The 25,492-nt window shown below is 37.7% G+C and overlaps 1 protein-coding gene across 1 annotated transcript in view; it reads right to left on the bottom strand.

Moving 5' to 3' along the window:
• TRPC6 (transient receptor potential cation channel subfamily C member 6) overlaps positions 1-4,141 on the bottom strand; it is a 45,522-nt gene extending 41,381 nt beyond the window's left edge. The window contains exon 1 of the mRNA XM_053456513.1: positions 3,977-4,141. Within this exon, the coding sequence (XP_053312488.1) occupies positions 3,977-4,116 (140 nt within the window). The 5' untranslated portion in view covers positions 4,117-4,141. The remainder of the gene's footprint in view (positions 1-3,976) is intronic.
• Positions 4,142-25,492: the final 21,351 nt, after the last annotated feature.

Raw genomic sequence — 25,492 nt, 5'->3', positions numbered from 1 at the left:
CAGCAATACAATATATGTGTGTGGCAGCTGCGTATAAATGTTGATAAATGCAAACTAATGGAATTTGGATGTAAAATATCTCAAAGCAGAATTGTATTATTACAATACAGAAATAGATTTCAAAGAAATGTTAGGACAAAAGTTCTAACAAGAGGGTTTCAGGGCGATACTGGGAATGAAGACGCGGTCCTGGCACAGCAGCTACCTAATGACACGAGGGTGATGTCTGGATATGTGTGGCCACATACTATGTTTTTATGCCCACATAGCGTGCCGCCGGGCATGTCCAGCCAGTGGCCACACCGCCCATATCCACCAATGCCCTGTGTAAGCCTTATTTTAGCAACTGTATATATATATATATTTCCATAGTATGGAAAACAGGCTACAGATGAACTGAAGACTCTTGTCCCACACTATATAAATTATAAAAAAAAGAAAATATATGTAAGTAGCACTTTCTGCACATGGAAGATATGAAAAATAAAAAGACTGAACCAAATACAGAGAATGGTTGTACACGCAGTTTGATAAAACAAACACATACTATGTACGAATACTGATCCACTTTATTTAATAGGTGTCAATACATAGAAAAAAAACAAAAACAGCCATCATATGAACTTTAATGGTCACTTTATATTTTTGTGTGGTCTGTTTGAAAAGGCTTGATGTGATTCTGTAGAATTCCCCCCAAATTCCTTTGCCCCTTTCCTCACCCCCGGCTGAATGCCCTGCAATAGATGCATTCGTCCGAACGCTGAACGCTGCGTGCAGGGGTCTGTTAAGAAGACCCCAATGTGCATGTGTGAAGTCTCCTCAATGCTTTCAATTGGTGCACTTTCCTGCCACTGATTGGCTGCTCACGGTGTCGATCAGTGAACATATTCCCATTGATTTCATTGGACATACCTTACTGCCATCGATTGACAGCTTAAGCAGCCAATGACTGACAAGACATTTTGGATCATGGAGGAAGACAGAAGATTTTGCAGCATGGTTGGAAATTCTGTGTCAGGTACGAGCTTTATTTATTTATTTATTATTATGGAAGGATAGTTAAGTCCTCATAGATGGTCAGGCTGAATCCCAGAGTCCCTTTTATCATTATTAATTATTGTTTTATATAGCGCCATCATATTCCACAGCGCTGTTCAATGGGTAAACAGGACAAGTTGACTTACAGAGCGTTAACATGCGTTCTTCTATAGTCAGGGTGTCCGGAACATTAAACTGTCCCTTTAAAGACGATTGTCCTTTGCCCATTGCAATAATTCACATATTACATAGTTACATAGTTACATAGTTATATAGGCTGAAAAAAGACCTGCGTCCATCAAGTTCAGCCTTTCCTATATCTGTTCATTTGTTGCTGTTCATAAATTTATCACGTCCACACATCGGCAGCTCCAAACATATTCATTCTGCGTTACTAGAAGACCATGCTTCTCCTATGGGGTATGGCGTCTACAATTAATTTCCATATTCCGTTCCGTTGAAACAGTTTGCGGATTGTTGCTGTCGGTGTGAGGAGTGTGAAGAGGAAAGTCATTCTGACAAACTAAAGTCTCCAGTGACCGGTGTTATATTAAAAGCTTCTTATCACGCTTCACACTCCGTATCACGCTTATAAAATGTCTACTCCAAACAGCGACAACAAAGCAATCTGAAGTCATCACGCAATTTCATGGAGCACCGCGAAGTCTCAAGTATCTTTGCTACAACTTCTCTTTTGAAGATTGAGTTATACGGACGGGCAAATTAACGATATGCAGACACGTTGTTTTTCCAATAAATTTGCATGAATGCTTTACGCAAGCACAGATGTTTCATTATTTTCCCTAATGGGGTTGAATCTTATGTTATCTTATTAGAATGGACGCATTAAGTGGGTATAGTTTTTGTATTATTATATAAATTAGATTTCCTAATTTTAAAATTTTTATTTTCTCCATAAATAGAAAATTTATCTCTTTTCTACTTTTTTTTCCAAGAAAACACATTCAAATCGTCTTTGATTTATGCAAACAATAGAAAGCTTGGGAGAGACAAGGCCATAAAATTGACGCCGGTGCTTCCATACAGCAATCCTGCTCTTCGAAACGCAGCATTTCCGTGCACAAACATTTTTTTTTCCATGGCAACATCCCATTAACAATTCAAAAACTGGACTTCTACAAACAAAATGTAACGTTCACCCTGCAGAGAAATATCTCCGATATGTTAAATGATCTTTCCGACCTTTCCATCTGGTTCCTACTACACGTCATATACCCCCCAACAATGCAGTTTGGATTTAACGTAATCTGCCATTGAGATCAATATGTCTTCATGTGGGAAATCCTAGAAAACATCCAAGGATATTAGCACTGGAGGCTGACAAAGGAACGACGCACCATAAATCTAAGAAATAAGTGTTTGCAATACCCTCCGCACTCATGGACATGTTGGGTTTTGCAATATCGTCTGAATGCACCAATAGCCATTCAGTATTTCGGGACCCGTTCAAGGTAGAAGGGTCTAAAACGGTGGTCCTGAAGGTCAAGGTCTCCCTATTGGAACACAATGTGTTAATTACTAAATCCTGTCCTGTTAAAGCGCCTGGGTTGGGAACCACTGGTCTAAAACGCAATCGTTATAATGCCAGAAATTGGCTTCCGTACATTTTTGAAAGTCATTTTTCGCAGCTGTCCAGAAAGTAATTTCTATTTCATTAGATAAGGTTCCGGTATCACCAACAGAATCAGAAAGCAATCTATCAGAAACCCACATGCGATTCCATGAAAAGTTTTTGCTTTGTCCCCATCCCGTGTTACTATATGACCCCCCCCCACCCACTCAGTTTAAAATTTACAAAAGGTATTCATTTAAAAGTATAATTTAATCCGCATTTAAGCCTTTCCAGATCTGGAACACGACTTGAATTTCTTTGACATTTTTTGCATCCATTTATGGTATAAAGCGTTCTCCAAGAAACGCGTCGGAGCCTTTAAATCACGTTACTGCTGGTACTTCAGAAGGATTCAAATGAGATTAAACAAAGATTATACACAATAACAAAAAATATAACAATCATAAAAAAGGCTAATTAAAAAAAATCATTGCTTTGCCATTTTGCCAGTAATAAGGGCTCCCATTTATAGTAGCCATGGACGCTGAATGCTATTTCTGTATGGATGCTCTGATGAATGAGCCTGAAACACAGCATAGCTCATAATTATTTTCTGGCCCCCATTTCTCAACAAACAGACTAAAATTTGCAGTTAAGTGTTTTTTTCCTAATCTAATTTCTTATCCATCCGTCAACAGACTATTTCCTACAGAACACATTCACCATCTGTGGTTTTGGTCCATTAAACCATAAAGTAGTCCTTTTTCTGCAGCTTACAATAATAATATCAGTTTGTCTGGCATGAGCATCTGCACTGAACACAAGAATACACAATTACTATGTAGCTTTTTGCCTTGATATAAACACCAAGTGGATTCACTAAAAGAAACCTGTTGATAATAACTGATATCATATCTTCCAATGTGGAGAGGAGGTCAGGTCCATGCTTCAACAAGTGCCAATGTACAGCTTGACAGCCATTCTTATTTATTACATAGAGATTATTGCAAATAATAATAACAGCAGGCAAAAGAAACATCTTGAGTGTCTAATTGTTAAGTTGTAGGTTGAATGTGTTCAGATAACATTACATTTAATTGAGTGCTGGAGGCAGGAAACACATCTGGCACACAGTGGGTTAACACATTTGCTGCATTCTCACATCTGTTAAACTTTAGAATGGTGCAATTTATAGTAGAATATATGTGTATTAGACCATTACATTGCCAACAGAGTAGAAATCATTTTTATGCAATTAGGCATGGATTAATACACAATGAAATGCATGTTTTTTTTTTTGTTTTTTTTTAGATTAACCTATATTGTAGCCCATAGGAGCTACAGCATTGGCTCAGGTGTACTTACATAGGGTAATAGCCATAGGGATGCACTGAGTTGTCCACCCCATCTTCTGTCTCCATCAGCAGGTAGTCCTGGCTCTCATTCCGTATAGCTGTAGTGGGACAGTTACTGTTCCTGGTCATGTAAGGCTCACAGTGGCTCATGTTAAGCCTCTTAGATGTTTCTCCTTTCTCACAATCACTGGTAAAAAAGGTTATTCAGTGCCCAAGAACCTAATAAATGCAATCCAATGTGTCAGCTGCCCCAGTGCTGGGAGCAGATCATCTGCAAAGCTGGCAATGGTGTTCCCTGTGTCTGAAGACCAGGAGCACAAAGCTCTCATCCTCCAGATGCTCCTGCATGCTCTTTATTCTCCAGATGATCAGGTCCTCTGATTGAGTTTTTTGGTGACTTTCTGTCTCTCTACTCCCTCTAGAGGCAGAAAGTAGAATGCAGGCGAGTCAACCCATTCATGTCACATCTGGGCTCACGATTGGCTGTGGATGTGAAATTAGACGGCGACTGTCTCTAATTGCTGCTCATTAATTGTAGGTCTCTGAAAGGATATTCTCATAGCTCTGAATAAATTGAATGGGAAAAACAATACAAAAAAAAAATCCTCTCTGTAATCTTCATGCTAATAAAGCAGACTTTCAGTTTGAATAATGTCAATGAATTAGTTATTAGAACTGTGAATGTATAAATTGCTTATTTTTGTTTTATTGTACGGCAGAAAAACACATGGAAATGTTTATTGCTGGAGTTAACCCTTTGAGTGCCAGGAACAACCTTCTTTCAGCTAAGGCATAACGGTTCTTTAACCATTTCTAAAAAAAAAAAATGGATATCTTTTTAAATTAGTTAAATATGGGTTCGTAGTCATGGGTTTATTTTTACATTTTTGTTTATTTCCTGTGTTTTGATGCAGTTATTCTTAGATGAATGTTTCGAATAACGAACCCCCCTGTAAGATGACTGTGTGTATTGAGATTTCTAATTGTTTATTTGAATAATATTCACGTATGTGACCCATCTGTCGTTACACATTATAGTCTAGGGTAACGTAGTGTTGATATTTACATGTGGCAATACTTTGATTTACATTATACGTACTATACATATTGCATTACAGATCATTTAACATATTATAACCTCTGTACTTACTGTAGATTGCAATTTGTTATTTGTCTGCATGATAGTTTGTCTTTTTGTACTATTTATTATTACTGAATGTAAACCCCATATATAATGCTTCCCGCTACGCTATTCTTTCCTGATGAAACTGTTGTCACTAAACACTTATTTTATTATCATGAGATAATACAATCTCATGAGATATCATGAGTCCTTTGTCTAGGGACACGTTGTTCAGCTGTGACCTAGGTGAAGTAGTGCTTGCCATATGCAAATTTTCCCTATTTCTTTCAGGGTATTTTTATTCTTTATACTTTTATTTTTCTTCACACTTCTAAATTCAATGAAATGTCTGAATAAAAAAAAAAAATAATAATAATAATTAAAAATATATATATATATATATATAATTTCAATGAACAGCTATATACCGATATAACAAAGTATATAAAAGCCATGAGTTATTCAAGTCATCAACAGCTGTTTTAAATTATGTTTTTAATATTATATTATTATAGTATGGGTTTTAAATATAGCATCACATCATCAGATGGGGAATAACCAAATTACAGCTGTGGAATACACACAAACGAAAACCCCACGCAAATGAATGTATTGAGCAGGGGCAAGCAACGTGTCCGCACCCACCAGTGTCCGTGACAAGGCTTGTGGGAGTCATCGTTACTTATGGGGCATTTAGTTACATAGAATGGCGCTGCCTATACTTGGTATTGAGGGCTGGAGACGCCTTCGTATTTGCTAATATGTTATTTATCATACAAATGTTCTAGTTAAAGGGACATAAAGGGAATAATTTATAGTTTTATAGAGCCCCGTCATAATCCGTACCGCAGTACAAATGTTGGACCGTCCATTTTATTGAATAAATTCAGTCCCCTCGGCCTTTAAGTGCTCTGCGGAGAGCTTCTAATGTAAGTCATTGACCTTTAAAAAACAAAAGTATTAGTGGGGGTTTTGTAAGGATAAATCCAAGGGCCAAACTATTACGATTCTTCTCTCCCTCTCTCGTTGATTAAAGCCTGTCAGCCTTAAATGCCAAGATGTCTCCGCAGTTATATTTCTAGTATATCAACTAATCTGAACATGAGCCGCCACCGAATTTTCACATAGCTGTCACAGAGATACCCAAGTTGTAAAAAAACCCCTCATTTTATTTAGAATATTTGGCATCTGTTACATCTACGATTCATACTCAGCAGCCAGCTGACCCGTAAACTTTACTGTCACTCTACTGACACATCCACAAATTCTGTGTCAAGATCTCGAATAGCAAATCAAATGAGAAGGAAGAAAGGTGAAAAAATATGTTTTTCATGTTAAATATGGGGTTTAGAGATTTTTAGGAGAGAGTCCCGTTTACTAAATACTTGAATCAGAGGTTTCATTCTGCACGTGATGTAAAACAGATCTGGAAGTTTTTATCTGAAATTTCTCATCGCTGTCAACGTTTTGTTAACAGTGATAAACACCTACATTCCGTTAACGTCTCATTCACAATAAGCTTTGTATCCTTAACCGATTTCCCATTATTATAAGTTTATAACCCATTATTATCTTTGGTATATTACAAAAGTCTAGAATAATAAAGATAAAATGAATTTGACTGAATTGCTGAAAATGTATATTTGGATTCCCCCCCCCCATTAATAAAAATTGGCTGTACATTTTCAGTATTCAAGAATAGTATTCAAGAGTCGAGCTTGGGGGGAAGGCAATTCCCCCCCCCCAGTGAGTATTTTCAAATTTTGCAGATATCCTCTGGAGACTTTGAATATTCCTAAATCTAAGATGATATCAAGGACTGATTAAGGTCTGACTAGATGGCCCCAATGTTTTTTGTCTGCCGCCAATGCAGAGTATGACTCTATATATTGTAGTTCCTGAAATGCTGCATGATGACCTCAACCTCGTGATGCCTGTGATGTAACTGGCCACAGAAACAAAAGTTTCCATGAAGGCAATTGCTAGACTATAGGAGGAACCTTTTGCCCCCCTAGTTAGGAGGAAACAACTAGGCATACTGAGAAGGGCTAGAGGGAAGATGGAGGGGGCAGTTTACAAAGCAAGCTGAGGTGGGCTTGGCCTAGTTTCTCATAAAGGCAGGCATGTAAGCCAAGGCCAAGCAAAAAGAAGCCAAAGCCTTTCGTTCTCACTCATCTTGTGTTCGCCGGCCTCTAGGGTTAGAGAGTAGAGCAAGAGAAAGATAGCAAAAAGAGACCGAGAGAAAAGTATTAAGGAGAAAAGGAGGAAAGACAATCAAAAATACTAAATGAGGTTGGAGGTGAAATGGGATGAGACAGGAAAAAGTCAAAGGAAAGTGATAGAGGGAACGGAGGTGAAAAAGCCAAGAGGTTCTGCACAATTTAATTTTTCCCCTAAATTTTGGTATGTCTTTTGTGAGTAGGCATCTAAAAAATTTCTGTAACTAATATATAATAAACTGAAAGTATTATGGAAATATTCATTGAGTTACAGGGATAGCAATGTCCACTTTATAGGGGTGATTAAAGAAAATTATAATTTAATATATAATTTGTATTTTGTAAAGTTATTATAATTTTGTATAGAACTTATATTACAAAGTTTGAGTGAATAACATTAACATTTAGTCAGTGATATATAAAAACGAATAAAAAATCAGGTATTCGCTTAAAAAAATATAGATTGGTGCAGTTACTTACAAAAGGAATTTTAAGGGTCATTAATGCACGGTTCAGTATTTATACAACTTGTTTATAATAAAAAAATAAAAATTCAAACTGAAATGGTGGGATTAGGAAAAGTGTCCATTTCTAGTAAAGGTCTATATGAAAAAAAAATCACTAATAACTTTTATGAGGTCAGTGACTCATGAGAACGGACTGTTTGAATTAAAATCCAAAATGTCATCATCATGACGGATGATGATGGCTGTTTCAAGGAGAGCAGATTCTTCTTCTAAGTAGCAGCATGACCCATGCTATCGCTATGCCGTTTAAGAAAGTCATTTCTAGAAAGCATTCCACAATTAGTCATCCGAGTAATTGGTACATCCCTAGGACATTGCTAATATATCGAGTAAAAACGCGGGTTTTGTTTTAACAGTGACTTTGGTGCAAAGTTTTAAAAGTGGTCTTATTTCAGCAGGACCATTCTGTTGGTCGCTATGGTGTTTAGACCACTTTAAAAACTTTACACCAGAAAAAAAGCATTCATAATAAAATCCTATTTATATTCAAGAAAACGTTAACCTGTTTTACACAAGAATGTCTTACACTGGGCTACATACCAATGCACATAGCAAAAGTGTGGGCATATCCATTATGGCATCTTTGGTACATGGTGACCATTCTAGAATGATTGCTAGAGCTACACCACATTCCTCTTGATAGTTTATGGGTTTAAGAACACCTTAAGATATGGCACATGGTGTGGTGACAGGCCCAGGCTGGCCATCGGGAATACCAGGTCCTCAGGTGAACTTCTGGTGGATGTCAGCAGTGACACCTACCGGAAGGGAATGGCCCATCCTTTGATGGGGCATTCCTTGAATGACGGTGTACCTTCGTTCGCGGTGAGCGTTGTAACACATCAACAGTGGGCAGGAAGCCAGCAATGGTCTTCTACCAACAGGGGAAAATCCAGGCTGTCGGTAGACATTTAGACAGATGTCCCTGTTGCTGCAACAAAGTTAGATTGTACCGGCACATCCTAATGGGTTTCTTGCCACAGGTTTTAAGGACGTACTGGTACGTCCTAAGGGTCATGAAGGGGTTAAACAATGTGTTCCTTACATGTTAATTAGCAGCTAATGAGTAATGATAATTTATGATTCACCCAATAGTTACACAAAATTATTAAACAACCTGTTTTCACCTTTTGGTACAGAATATTTACAGTGTAAATGTAAAATCAGGTTTGTTTGGAGTTTCTTTAGCTCCAGACAATCAACCACAATTACATTATCTTAACTGCTTCTTCATGAAGTCTGGAAATACGTTTTAATGCAACATTTTTAAATAATATTTAGTGAGCTTTTAGATATCCAGAAAAAGGATGCACTAAACATAATTAAATCTTGTAGTTATTAGCAGGCTCTATCTGCGCATCCTTCGAATGCTATTGTAAGCTAGAAAGCAACAGAATTGCTTTCTGTCATTTGTAGAAGAGACCAAGGAAAACATCCGTCTCTCTTCTCTCTCTCCCCTTACTTATGATCCCTGCGTGTTAAGATCAGGTTACCATTTCTCTTTGGGTATTTATCCTTTTTTTTTTTAACTATGGTCCTGCTCAGTGTTAGTAGAGCACGTCATGTAAACAAGAAAGACGCAGGGTCCAAAGGACTGGAGCCAAAACAGAGACCTAACTATACAGGTTAAACCTTAGCACGCAAGCAAACTAGGAAGCCGCATACGGTGTTGTGAGCTGGTAGAGGGGCTGCGATGTTTATTGTTCCCAAGCAAGGGCAGGAGAGGGGCATCTGACACATAGTCCACACACCTGGGGACTCTTCAAGTGGCTCTGGGAACTCAAGTTTATTACTGGAACTTGGGGGAAGTGTTTGACTCTGCCCACTCCTTGACAAGGTCAACCCTTTGGCTATTGAAAGCCACAGATGACTGGCCATGCCTCACCAACTAAGCCCCTTCATCCTTCCAAGGTTAGAGAGAACCTTAGAAAGACCAGTAATGAGAAGTTCCCAGGTATCATTGGGTGACAGTGGACGAAACTCTAGTGTCAGACCTGGATTTACTTGTACTTGGCCCAGGGTCTTCTTTATGATGGGCCAATGTTTGCAGCTGCCGAGGACACAAAGTGCTTCTGGGGCTTATCCAGAGCTGCTCCTTTCCACAGAGATTGTCTCTCAGTGCTGTGGCAGACCCCGGTGATTATAAGCAGAGAAATAGCAAGGAGCAGAGATATTTTACTTACTGATCCACCTTTTCTCAGGCAGTTCTGGATACTTTAGGTTGTCTTCTTTCAGGAAATGTATAGTTTATGAACGTCCGGTTGCTGAAATGTTACAGTTATGGTTTGTAAACTATTTTTTCTGTGTTTGAAAGCCGCTTAGTGCTGTCTACACTATGGGTCTCGGCTGTGACATTTTAGTGTCATTTTGTAAAGTTTGCTGCGCTTACATCATCAGGGGGCTGCTGGTCTTAAGGTGCCAGGACCACCTTGCTTTCTCCAGTCTGGCCATACATCTGACACCACTATAACCACATTATTAATCCCTGAATATTCTGGTTTAGTTTGGTTCAACCCTTTATATGCAAACAAACATTTACAATTTTTAATCCCAAAAGCTTTTTTACTGCTTTTTTCAATGCAACTTTCTATGACCCTTCTTTGTGTGTTACCTTTATTCATATTTATGCAAATTAATGTGTTATTATTAACAATTTTGTAAATAAATGTACTTGATTGTTTATCCCCTCAAATAAAATCACTCAAAATCCAAGCCACACTCATATTTTAACATTTTTAAATTTTTTTACTTTGCAACCAAAGTACTAAACTTTAATATAAAATGACTAGGAAAGGATATTCAGTATTCTATTCTATTGATGTTTTGATCAACGTCATAATGAAAAGATATTGTAATACTTATTAAAGTATTTATTTATCGACTTACCTAGATTTGAGCAAGGGCCTTCTTCAGTCAAATAGTTATGTTATGTACTACTTGTCATGTCCTGTCTACCCATTGTACAGCGCCACGGAATATGATGGCGCTATATAAAACAATAAAGAAAAATAATAACAGATGATGTAGAGTTTAAGTCGTAAACCACCAAATCTGCCAACTTTCAAGTCCACTTCATAGTCGTGGCCAGTTAAATCACTTCATGACTTTCTAGAATGAAACCGAAATTGCCTTTTTTATTACGATGGATTTGGTGCCACATAAAAAGTGATTGAACACAAAATGCTCTGTAGTTCTTTGAAATTGTGTTTCTTCCTAATTTGGAAGCCACTTGCAACAACGCAAAGGGAATTTTCTCTCGCAGGGCTAAAGAGACTTCTTCAATGAAAACACGAGCTGCAAATTGCGTTATATATGTATTAACCCCTTAAGGACAATGGGTGGTCCCTAAACCCATTGAAAACAATGCATTTTGAGCCCGTACATGTACGGGCTTTGTCATTAAGGGGTTAATAATGCTTGCACTGTCTATGCATTTAATGTGATTAACCCTTAGTTTGCTGCTAATGTTTCGTATTGTTCCATTTGGGGTTGTGAGTCTTGACATAAACTTGGATATACTTTAATAGATATCAATCTACACGGCTGCAGCAGTCCTGGCTATGTCCCTGTATCAAATAGACTTATTAAAACATTAGTTAATGCCTTTGTGCTGCTCAGGGGTGGATTAAGACCAGGCGTTCACTCTGTTTAGTGAAGAGGCCTGTATGATATTTTATAGCGTAATAAGCTAATATTTTTCGTTTCTTAGCAACTGCAAAATGTAATACTGTATTATACATCACATGTCTTTTGTATCCAACATTTGTATCCTTTTGAGTATACATTTAGTTCCATATGAATTAGACGCAGGATATGGCCCGTATTCCAACTTTTATAGACGACAACCGATACCACTTATCTGGAGAAAGTAAATGTGACGACACTTCAGGATAGAATATACAATATGTATTAAAAGTAGCAAGCGCCTTGGAGAGTAAGTGGAAGTGCCATTATACTGAAAGCTTCAGACTGGAGGTTATGCTCCATCCGTATACTGTCTAGAATAGATTTTATGAGCTTGTGTATTCTTTAATCACATGTAGCTAAATGTGGAAATATGCTTTACATCGCGTAACTTACCTGGAAATAGTCACACTCTCTATCGAAAATGAAAGCCAGTCGGTACTCAGTACAGGTCATTGTGCTAAGGCTGGTGGGCTTATTCTTCACAGAGAAACAATAAAATTATTTTTACATTTATTTTATCATCCAAGCTCAACCCTTCCACCTAACCTTCCTACTCTTGATCCTAAAGAAGGCAAAAATTCCCTAATTAAGCTACTTCGAATTCTGCCATTTCCTTGACTCCAATTGGATTTCTCCTTGGATCTCCTGTAAAAACCATATACATACATGTATTTGCCATGCAAGAGATGTGTTTGGATCTCCTGCCTTGCGATGTACTTACTGCCAGCCAGCTCCAGTATTTCCAGTATTGGCTCGGTAAGTGTTCCAGGAGTCTAACACAGAAAGTGCATAAGGCGGTTTTAAGCAGCCAATTAGCTTTGCACTGCAGCTTCTCCTAAAGGTAAGTATTTTTCTTAATTTTAATAAAAAATTTTAATATTTTAATTTGCATTCTTTGTTTAGGGGGCTTTCTGGGACACTGGAGTGTCCATTTTAGGCATGAAGAAGAAATCTGTATTTTAAGAGAAAACACTTATAAACATTAAATTCAGTCTGCGGTATAAATACACTTAACGTATCAAGTATCAATGTCTGGCAATTATAAAGACATAGTTCCGAGTGCCCCGATGCATCTATCTATGACGTCAATCGGCTATCACAACACCAAGTGCTCCTTGACCATATCGCATGTAATGCTCCTACCTGGGAACATTCTAATTGGCCCAGAAGGGTCTTGATCGCTGGGGCTTTAAGGTAGCCCTTTTCGTCTCAGTTTAGGGGGTTAATCTTAAGAATATATTGCATCTGCCAGCTTTTGAAACAAATTACTAAAAACAGTGTAACATTTCCCTCTGGCAGTCATTTTTTTACTTAATTTATGCTAGAAAGTGATAAAGATGATTAAATTACACACGGAATATAAGATGTAATATAATTACTAGACTTTTTAAGGAAAAAAAAATATTTAACCCTTTTGTAATCAAATCAGCTAGTCATGTGGCTGCAGTGGTTTTGTTTTTTTTTAGTCCTTGAGGTAAAAATAAATAATTTTGCCCTAGAAACAATATCCTATCTGATATTTATGTTAGGGCAGAAGGGTTGTGACATATGTATTAAGGACGGGATAATGGCTTCTGAGCCTTCTTTTGTGGAGAGATTGGAGGATCTTTTCTAACGGCAGTAATATATATTCATACTGAACCAGAAGCACCGAATTTCTGCAGAATGCACACAAAATATTAATGCTTTGGAACAGCCCTCTAGAATTGGAGGTATAAATTCACCCTGATGCAGACCCTGATTGTTGGCGGTGCGTCTCACCTTCTGAATCATATTTCCAAATGTGGAAAACCATTGTAGCATAAAAAAACGGGTGGAGAAATAACTTGCTTACACGCTAAATGTGATGCTCCTCCACCATACCGCCAGCTGATTTCTGTATATAAGCGATCTTGAACTATACACCTCATGCGGCCAAACATCTGTTGATTCTCTATTGCTAACCACCATCCTTAAGGGTAACTATTATTATTACAAAAATGAGATGCAGGCTGCACTTCCGCCCAATGGAAAAAGGTAGTTGTTGAGCATCCAATATTGCTGAGTTTTTTTTTCATTCATTCTGTTAATTTTGATTTTCTGTTTGAATTTTATAGATTTTTTTTGTTTTCTTGGAAAAACTAATACATTTGCCCCTTGCCTCTGCAAGCACCTAGGAATGGTTTGGTGAGATATGATTAAAATAGAGGGTTGGGGGGTAATATTACGGGCAATTAGCATCCTCATTCCCTGTGTGGGATATAACGGGGCAAGGACACCATCCTCTCTATCACATTAAATGGATATGGGAAGCTCAATATACATATATTGACCATGCAACAAAAAGCAGAATGGAAATCTGCCATTTGTTCGCTACATTTGCACTTAAATAGAACATTGCGGTAGACGCTTATCTTTCCCAAATATCTCTTATCAAGACTCAGAATATAATATGGTTCTTATGGCCCTTGTTATGTGTTCTCAATGTCCCACAAGGTGGGTCACACTTAAAGTATCTACTAATTATTCATATCGATGTTGTGTTGCCACGTCCCACTGTGCCCAGCCATATCCCACCTTTAACCCCCTTTGTGAATGTCTAATATCCTATTTGCAGTAAAACTGTTACATCAAAAAGAATGTCTTTAAGATTCCATATTGTGGTGTACAGAACTTGCAATATGTAGGACAGTGTCCCACCTACATCAAAGCTGACCAAAAAAAATAATATATATATTTATTATTATATTCCTTAAAAGATGAACTGAAGGTTAATAAGAAATGTATGAAGAAACCCCTTTTCAACCTGTATATTACTCTTAGTTTTGTATAAATGCACACACATACAGGTCACAACACTTCTGTCTAAATTGTTAAGCTTTTAAGAGCGTAACTTTTCTTGCCTTTGTAGTTTTTATAAATAAATGATAAAGAGTTTCAGTGGAACATCTTAAACAAAAGTATTATTTGAGTTCACGCTCTAAAAATTCTGCTCACTTTACTAAATTTGGACACAAACTTGAAGAAAATCGATGGCAACGACTTAGTATTAGTGAAAAATATTCCGCACGCGGATCGCTTCATTTAACCGATTAATTTCTATTTCCCAATTTTCGCATGCTGTTTTTTTTTTTTCGTGGAGCTGTCACTATTAATTAGACAGAAGCTTGTAACATTTTTCCCAAGCATCCTGTTGCAATCCATGCAAAAATAAAAATTCAGATATAAATCCATATCTAACAAGCTCCCAAGGGTACGGAGCTTAACCGAAACGTCTATTTTTAATAATAACCTTTGTACATCTTCATTAAGAGACAGGGCCAAGTATATACAGAAATCGTAACTTCTCCAGAATATATGTTTCGTTTACAATAGCAGGAAATATGGTGTATGACAAAAATAAGTTAAATTATGCTATTGATATAATTATAAATAAATTTGGTCTTAAGAGTTGAATTATATACTCGCGTCACTGTATTTTTGAAGAACATGGCTTTAAAACATGGTTCTCATACATTGTGAGCAGATATAATGTTTCATTGTACAAACATTAATAAAATCCACCAATTTCATGACAAAAAGCTATTAATTATTTTTTATTATTAATTATTTTTTTATTATTATTGCATTTGTTCACATTCCTATTTTATAACTACATAGTTACATAGTAAATAAGGTTGAAAACAGACCTAAGTCCATCAAGTTCAAGCCTTCTACCTCACCTTCCTACTCTTGATCCAAACTAATTCCGTCTTGTGTTTCTTTGCTTTATTCTTGTGTACATACTGTAGCCGTTGAAGCTCACCATATAGGAACAATGATACAAAACGGTGGAGCACCTTCTCAATCATTTCTTTAATACTTACTTTTCTGTAGTACTTACTTTAATAGCAGCTCCAAATTCACCCGCACCTGCTCTGAATTTGGGAAATGGTTTCGTAACCTCTGTGCATTTACTGCTTAACATAATTACTACTGCATTATGGAGACAGGGAGCAAAAACAGCCGCTTCTCTACAATCCCACCTGTTTAGTGCCTGCTTTAGTAAGTAACGCCAGTAGACCCACTCGCCTACTTTGTCTAACCTACTGCACAAATCATGGCTTCTCATGAAGCATCTTAAATACATCAGACTGCTGTGAAGTTATTGATGGAAAGCAAATGCTGTGTACCTAGTCCTTGAGCCCTGTGTCTGCACAGCTCTGTTTAATTCTGATGGCCCTCAAACAAAATGACCATTAATAAATTAAAAGGAGACGGTTCAAACATTTTATACCCTTCCTTATTCTCCTACAACCCATAATTCTCACATGGTTCCTATTCTCCTTTATTCTGTCACACGTGGGACTTCATCATAACAGTCGCTTCAACATTTCCTGAGCCTTCACTGATCTACTGGAACCCCATAAGATGAAAGACTATTGCGCAATGGATTGGTCATAAGGCTGTGTCACTATACAGGACTTTATTTATTGGATTCCTTAGCATGTACATAAATACACATACAATAGGCATTTATTGCACATGTACATACATGTTTGTGGTGTATGCAACTTAACCATAACACATTATTGTAACAGGGACATTTCCTCCTAGAAAACAGTGGTATGGGTTGAGAGTCTTAAAGTATACCCTGGAGACATTTCTAAGATGCTGGCTGTAATTCTATGCTTAAGGCAGGCAGTGATTTTAGCTGCCTTGTTTTTATAGATCTTTAATTTGTTAATTATTTAATAATGTAGATAAAAATATCTAATTAACTGCACTTCGTTGGAATAGAAACTAAACAAAACTAGATTCTTTCATCCAGAGAGACCAATGATGAGATAAATGATCGGACTAATTTATATTACTAGAATTCTGTTTCACTAAGAATCTTGCAAACTCTTTATGGCTGGATTGCTGATTCTATCTATCTATCTATCTATCGATCGATCTATCTTATATACAACATATTGACAAGCGACACCATTAAAAAGTACATAATACAAAAGACTTTAATCCTAGTTGTGTTATTGCTTCTTCAGCCCTAAAGCAGTTAAGGTGTAGACACATTTCTTTAAAAGTTCACCAATCAAGTCAACTGGTTTTAATCTTTATGCAATCAAAATTAAAGTTATAAGTCCCCTAAAGAATAAAACTAAATATCCTGAAACAAACTATACAATATCTATAAGCAACAAGGCATTTCCCCAACCAGGTCAGGGTCTGGTGGCCGATGGCGCCGCACACTTACTTTTACTGACACTCGAGCAGCATCTTCAGTCCTTTGGTGGACAGCTGCCGACTAGAAACACAATGTCATACGGGCATACCTGGGGGCCGTAGGCAGGTATACGGAGCCTCAATCCAGCAGACCAGTGAGGGTGAAACAATAGCGACGGTACACCAAGGATGTGTAGGGAACCGATAGAAGATGACAGCAGCAGACTGATGCAGATAGAGGTCAATAAGAGCTGCACAGAAGAAAGGTGGGTAGCCAGACTAACCAGAGGGTCAACAACCAGGTATCAGCAGTGTAATCAGGGTCAGACGTAGCCAGAGCTCAGCAACTAAGACGCAGCATTATAGCAAAATAAGAGATCATAATCACAGTTAAAGAACTCATATAAGGTCATGGCAGAGAACCGGACATCACTTGGACACCATGACTGCAAGGTTGCACGTGAAGCACAAACACAACTAAGCACCTAGTGTCCGAGGTTTACATGGAAGTCTAATAATAACCCTAAGGCTGCAGCTATGCCTTAACCAGTCTGAATCCCGGGGGAGCACAAAGTGTTAGCACTGCTGATCATCAACAGATCCCTAATCTATATGACACCTGCTGCAAGAGAGAATGCAGCTGCGAGTATCCAAACGGCAGCCACACGTACGCCATTTAGTGGCTGCTTTTCATCCCCAGCCCGGCCCTGTCCTCCCTTCTCATTGCCTGGAATCTTCTCAACAATCTTCACAACTGCATATTATATTCTTGTATCTTGTACAGTTTTAAGTCTGTTGTAATACTATATTTATACTTATTGTAGTCTGGGGGTAAAAGGGGAAAATTGCCCCCCCCCTGGAAATTTAAAGCGTCCCACTGGAGCAGCAGCAGGAGAGGCCGAAACACCTCAGGGAGTGCAGCAAAACATCTGTTGTGTAATTCTGTGCCCCCTGCTGTTAGAAGAGTTTGATCTGCTCTCTGTCTCTCCCTGCAAAGGGTAAAAAAAACACAGTTTGCATGCTGCAGACACAAGGTAGTTTATTTTAAGCATGTATTGCAGCTACGGCTACTTAATACTCCAGCTGTTGAAACTACATTCCCCAGTCGTGTATGTTACGCATCATAGGAAAGTGAGTACTCAACAACTGGAGTGCCAAAGGTTAGCTTTAATATCATTATGGATTGGCACTGCAGCTGCTGTGGAAGGCACATCTCATGACTCTCAGCCATCTGTTTGGTTGGCTTAACATCATGAGAAATGTAATAGCAGCAGTTCAAGGGACAAATGTTACCACAACTTTTTTTCTTGTAATACCTCAGAACGGTTGCTGTGCGTCACAGAGCTACACTACACGGCATTATCGTTTCTTGAATGCAACACCCATGATCTTGAGCCAGCAAGATTTCTAATTGATTATTATGGGAATAGTAGCTAACAACTTTAGATTTGGGGGGGGGTTAGGAATTTTGGAGGGTGGCTACGCTGAGAATACAGTACAAACACGAACCTTATGGTAATTGTAGTCACAGACTGTGGTTGTGGTGGCACACACACTAAACGCAGCTCCCATGATGTACAGTCACCCATTACTGGCTGAACGCCATAGAAATTGTAGATTGGGGTAGTTCTCAAGGGCTGCCCCTATCCTCTGAAATCCCCTCTCCCGGGCTATCCGACAAAGACTCACCTTTAGGATGCCTGCAACCTTACATGTTAACGCTCTTCCTCCCATATTGCTTTAGCTCACCTTTCCTACTCCCTCTCCTGCAATACTTTCACTAGTGTGGTTGGTCCGTCCTGAACTACGGCACTTTTACCTATTGTGTAACACACCCTAACTTCCTCTAGACTGTAAGCTCTTTTGAGCAGGGCCCTCCTCACCTGTTGTTTCTGTATATCAAATTGTTATGTTGGCACCAGCCAAATTGGGCAGCAATAACCACAAAACGCTTTCTACACTACCTCTGTGTGTGTCAAAAGTAAGAAAACGTGAGTGTATCAGATATGGAAATTATTATTCCACAAGACAATTGACGTTATTCGCTGTAGGTTTTGTTCCTCGAGCTGTGTCTGTTGGTAAGTTGAGTCATTTCAACTTGCTTAACTATACATAATGAAAAGACAGCAGCATAATAAAAGTGTGGGGGGCAGCATCACGAGCATGGTCACTACGGGAAAATTCAAGTTTTATTTGGGTAATGGGGGGTCCTCATGGCAGCGATGGGAATTTACCTTAGATAAAGCCGGGTTTTTAGGGTTTCCCTCAGTGCTGATGGCAACACACCTGAAAGCTGCATCCCTCTCACCCCCTCATTATTAATCTTTTTTTATTATTTTACTTTTTTTGTTAGGGGCAAATCGTCTAACTTTCAGTGGGATCCTGGCCATATCTATGTGTACCTCCGAGCTTGGGCCAGAGTAAGGTTTGGTTTGTTCTTCACACATTTTCCTCAATATTATACTTTGTAGTACAACATTACTGAGGTCAACTCAATTCTTATTCTTAGAGGAACTCTAGCCATCATATGAACCTCTTTGCATATGATAGCTGAGTGTTCCTTTTAAATTATTAATTTTGCCCACCCTGCACACAATAGAAAACTGGCAAAACCTAACCACTGAGCTCTGGAGCTGCAGCTTCTTCTAAAGGTAAGCAGCTTTTTCTTATTTTCTTCTTACGGGTAATAAATATATAATAAAGTACTTATGGGCAACAGTAAAAAGCCCTTGTTGGCTGGAAACTGGCTGCGTGTTCTATTAAAGGGGGCATATAATTCCAATGTCAACTATTTAAATAGGAAGAAATAAGAAATTATATTTTTATAGTTGTTTTTATAATCACAAGCGTTCTTGTGATTAGATTAAGATTGCCATCAGGTATTTTTATGAAGTTAAAAGGAACATTTGGCAGCGCAGGAAAAAAACATACAAATCATTTATTGTAGGGTAGAATACTCCCTAAATTCCTTACAGGGCTGTCGATGGGTGGCCTTCTCTGTTAAACAGAACTTTACAGGACACATGTTTCTGATGGAGATGATTATTTAGCAGGGGCTGGAAATCAGAATTGAAAGTTTAATTCTCAGGCTTGGGAGTCTACACGGGACAAGTTACTTGCATCGAGGTGATCTTCACATTTACATGTGTTGTACCCTGTGTCCTCCGGCATGCAACAGCTAATGTGTGTAGAGGTCCTATAAGTCCATGAACCAGCATAGCATCAATAAGTAGTCAGAGTTCAACAAAAATTAAATAGGGTTTCTACGATGAAAAGGTAGACCAAAAATTTAAAATTGATGCCGCTGTTTATACAAAAAATATATTGTGCAAATACATTATCTTAACTTACATTGGTAGGAGGATCTTCTCACCCACCAAAAAACATAATATGGTCAAGGAGCATTGAGGCATATTAAGCCTTTGATGGAATAAAATGGTATCCCTGATTTGGATGCTCAAGTTTCAGCATTTTAGACAAGCTTTCAAAAATGTTTGAAACTCTTAGGGTCAACAATCCAATCTCACAATCACTCTTAGCTGTAAGAGGTACTCAACACGACTCTCCTCTGTCTCCACTACTTTTTCTTCATAGTTCTAATCATTACATTTATTGTTTAATTTATTTAATGCAAAAACTAAAAAGAAAATAGGTAGTCATTGTGCACAACATTTGGCATGAACAGTGACAGAGAGGTTAAATATTTACTAGGCACTTGGTAAAGATGGTAGATGTAGTAGAATCAGTTGAGTCAGGAAATATTGGGCCATTGAGAAATAAATACTTTATATACTATTATGCTGTGAGAGAAGATGATCTATACAGGGTACAGGCATATGAGACAGGTGATTGAGTGGGATGCTTATAAAGATATATGGGATAGGTGATTAAGTGGAATGTTTATAGAGACCTATTGATTAAGGTATGTGATTGGAATCTTTTTAAAAGCCTATTGATTAGGCTGATATGGGATGTGTGATGGATTAGAAAGTACATACGGTAGAGTCTCATTGATTAAGATAATGCACATATCCGAAAGTGGTTAGATTTAGATACATGTTATATATGTATAAATTGGCCACTGATCAAGCCAACCCATAAAAGTACAACCCAACGAGTTTTAGTACAAAATCAATTCTTAAAGCTTTACATAGCAGTTTGTATCATAGTTTGATGGAGATCAATATCAGTATTGCCGGTGTTTTGTGAAAATGTGGTAGTCGTTCATGCATAGATATTGACTTAAAGCCAACAATAAGATTCCATCAATGGTAATATTTGATTAAATAGGTCAAGCACACCATGGTGGATCAAAGTCATTATAAGAGATGTGGAAGATTACAATCTGTACAATGGCTCGAAATATTTATAGCAGAATTCAAAGAATCGCATTCGTTTCAAACTGCAAATTGATTCATGCCAATAGCGCATTAATTATGTGACATAGTAACACCACTGTTGGCTTTTTGGCTGAATCCTAAAAATCAAACATATATCAAAATTCCAAGAGCTTAAACAAACTGATCTTCTTGTCATGAGTGTACATCATGGTTTAATTCTCTTGTTCACTGATGACCAGGAGTCTTCCTGCGGTGGTCCCCTTGCTGATAAGCCGTACCCAATTCTGTCTTGGGTTTGGTTGGAGACTACTTACTCTTTACAAAGGAAATTAGAAAAGCAATAAAATGGAAGTCCAAATAATTGGGAAAATCATCTTCATTCCTTTGCCGTCTTCTTGTTGTAGGGTCAATCTGAAGACATAAACCACCCACACTTGGCCCTCTGTCATGTCAAAGCTTTTAACAGCTGCTATACCAAGGGTATAGCTGAAAAGCAAAGGAGAGGACACTAAGAGAGGAGAGATTGCTTTTAGAATAAGTTCCATGTTCAATAAGTTTCCATGTCCAGGTCCAACCATATATATATAAGAATGTGAAATGTAGATATTTCAAGTTTCTTTATGAAATCCAATGTCATATCATGCGCGCACACACAACTTTTAAGAATATGTAATGAAAAGTGAGCTATCAAATATTGATGTAGCTGCCGAAGTATATTAAAACGCACATCAATTCACTAAATTGGCATTTTGATGCCCGTCCAGGTTTTTTTCTTATGTGAATTATTAACAATGAGGGACTAAATTCACTAATATTCATAGTTTTAAACAGGCTTTTTAAAATGAAATTTTATTCCCATAAATTGCAAACCCTTTTTTTTTGCTTAGCTAATTGAAATATAAATAGCACGATACGGATACATTGTTATCTGGCATCTTAGTACTTAGAACTAGAACATTATATTTTAGATTTTTTATTTCTGACTCCAGAAATGTCTTTATGGGAAAAACAGTCTCTAAACGATCACGAGATGTTTGTGGGAAATCAAAAGCAATGTTTATTGACCTTTTAATACAACAAAAAAAACAGATGGGTGTATAAGAAAGCCAAAATTGAACCAGTATGGCTAAAGAAAATGACAAACGTAATGTTTCTCCATTAAACGACAAGCTATGAAGTGAATTCTAGATTAAAAGTTCCAAAACATAATATAAGAGGGTTCTCCTCTTTTAACCCCTTAATGACAAAGCCTGTACATGTAGGGGCTCAAAAATGCATTGTTTTCAATGGGTTTAGGGACCTCCTTTTGTCCTTAAGGGGTTAAGTGAAGTCAAATGGGACACGCAGCCACTTCAAGATCAAAACTAAGTTACAAAAGTTAGAACCTGGCAACATATGCATTTTTTCCCAATATGGAAGTTAGAATGTATCTACGTATTCAGGTCCTTGAGCAAAAAATAATTGATGGTTTTTCTCTAACCAAGATGATATATTTCATTTTGGAAATACTACTGACACCAATAAATATTTACATGTCTGGTTTATGTAGCGTGGATGGCCGTGTAAGTCCAGTAGTGTAGATGTAAAGAAATAATTAAAATAATTTAGACCAAGTGGTTCACCAAAATGCAAAGAATATGTTTAAATAATAAAGCAAAAAAACTCCCATGTGTGCCCAACAGGTTAAATTACAGATACATCTAATGGAGGGGTGTTGCACTCAAAAAAATGCATAACACAATCACTAAATAGTAAAAATATTTTTTTTTTAATTACCAAAAACAAGTAAAAGTGTATAAAGCACTTATTTGGATATATAGGAAATAAGGTCGAAACGTTGAGGATCTCTCTTCCAGTCTCCGCTTTCCTGTCGCTCTCATGTAAGTGCTTTATACACTTGTTTTTGGTCATAAACATTATATTTAATTTTTACTATTTAGCAGTACAAAATAGTACATGTTTTGTGTATCTATGATTGGGCAGAATAACAAAGCTTAGTTAAGGCATTGACATTTAGTACTGATAATGGAAATTAAATGGACATGTGAGGTTGACGTTGTTAACGTAATGTTAGCATTGGAGCGAAGGAAGCATTAAAGAAATTGAAGTTATCCATTTAGAAACACAGGAGAGTCAATTAGTTAAAGAGGAATTTGTCTAAGGTGAGATGTCAGCTGAAAACAAAATGGACAAAATAACTACCAATACAACCTACTCTGTAGATAAAACTCTATTGAACGAACAGTATTTTCATCCTGTTCATTGTGGGCTATTCACTAAAGAGGGAGGATAAAGTAGCTGAATAACTGAACTCACTAACATCCTGGCCCCTATCCTACCTACAAAGGAGGGGGCAGAGCTGGCCTTAGGTGTTCTGGCGCCCTGTGCGAACTACTCCTCTGGCGCCCCCCCTCACTACCCCCCTCTGCCCCTTCAAACTACCCCCCCTTGCCCCTTCAAACTACCCCCCCCCTTGCCCCTTCAAACTACCCCCCCTCTGCCCCTTCAAACTACCCCCCCCCGCCCCTTCAGATCACGACTCATGGACACCTTAAAGACAATGAATATCTAATATGTATCCGTTTACAAATCCGTCACATTCGGGATGACTATGGCTGGCTGGCTGGCTGGAATTTCACATTTAGCCAAAGTTAATCGGCTAATAATGGCCTGTTGATGCATATGAGTTTTAGTTTTCCAGGTTTTCACCATATGGGTCAAAAGCAGATGAGTTCTATTATACAGCTGAGGCTGTAACAAAAAGTGTATGAATGAAGCAGCACCATCCCCCGTTTTCCTTTGGGTTGCCTATCATTAGGAAGCTTAAGTGGGTAAGAGGATTATTAATCATGTTAGAGTAAGATTCAAGCAGCTATATAATTATCCACTTACGTGCTGGCCCCACTTGGCATTAATATTAATTAATTCATTAATTAAAGTTAATATTAATGTCTTTAAACAAAGTATGAAACTCAAATAAGTGATATAAAAGGTTGTATCATTATAACAGAACTAACAACAAGAACTGGAAATATATCCCAAAATTGCCAATACTGTTAGCGTCTTAAAATATATTATTTCTGTTATTCTCTATTTTAAAATATTATATTAATTCTGGGGGGGGCGGAGCTAACTGTGATGAGCAGAAGCGAGTAACTGGTGCTCTGCTGGCAACAATAAAAAACGGCAAAATTAAGGGGAGAAAAATTACCTTTTCGGCTTTATAAGTGCTCCAGATGGCCACTCCAAAGTTGAAAAAGTCAGGGGGTAAAGTTGCAGGAGAATCAGCAACCAAATTGAAGCAGCAGGCTTCATTAAAGTCATTCCCTGACTGGATCCAAGATGGCGCCGATGACAATCCTCTCATGGAGCCCTCCCAGTGTTGTAATGAGGATGAATTAACAGCTATCCAGGGATTTCCCTACAGAACAGCCTTGCAAGGTATGCTAAAGATGCTAAGACAACAAATTAAAGGTGACATGGCTTCTTTTACAAATAAAATCCAACAGGATATTAAAAATTTGGGAGATAGAGTAAATGAGGTAGAAAACAAAGTAGATGAAATAACTGAAGTACAAAATGAACTTTTTACCTCACAAAATAATTTGAAAGAAGAAATTAATAAATTACAAAATCAAATAACAGACCTAGAAGACAGATCCCGAAGAAATAATATACGGATAAGGGGAATTCCTGAGAATATTTTAGGGCCTGTTTTACCACAATTTCTGAGGGAATTTTTTGCATTTCTTCTAAAGGATGTGGCGGCAAAAGACATTATACTTGATAGGTCGCATAGACTTCCCAAACCAAAAGGAATACCCACAGACAAACCACGGGATGTAATTACAAGAATTCATTTCTTCCACATCAAGGACCGAATTCTTAAAAGCCATAGATTACACAGAGATTTACCTGAGAAATATGCCAAATTAGAAATATACCCTGACTTGTCAAAAGGTACACTTCAAAAACGGCGCAATTTAGCACCTATCACCTCAGTCCTAAGGAAGCACAACATTATGTATAAATGGGGATTTCCAGTGAAACTCCTTGTCACCAAAAATGGAGAGACATCCGTCATTGCATCATTGGGAGAAGGCCAGGATCTTTTACAAAGATGGGGATTGATGGGAGAATCTAGCATTGCTACTGCAAGCCTTCCTAACACTCACCTTACGAAAATATGGACAGGGACGCAGAAAAAGAGGAAAGCAGTAGATAGATCTGCATCAAATTCACCGTCTACTTCTCCAAAAGGAATATAAGTCTCAGAGTAGTAAAGCTTTTCAACATTTATTTTTCTTGTGTATGCATGAAGATTATAAATAGCTTTATACTAGGTATGTGTATGTATATGTATATATATATAGATGTGTATATGTGTATTTATACTATATCTCCCCGCCAATACACTAAGATATAGATATTGTTGCTCTCGGAATA

Source organism: Spea bombifrons, chromosome 2 (genome assembly GCF_027358695.1).
Source record: "Spea bombifrons isolate aSpeBom1 chromosome 2, aSpeBom1.2.pri, whole genome shotgun sequence".
NCBI classification, from domain to species: Eukaryota; Metazoa; Chordata; class Amphibia; order Anura; family Pelobatidae; genus Spea; species Spea bombifrons.
Note: the sequence above shows the minus strand (reverse complement) of the source record. Positions and strands in the feature narration are given on the sequence as shown.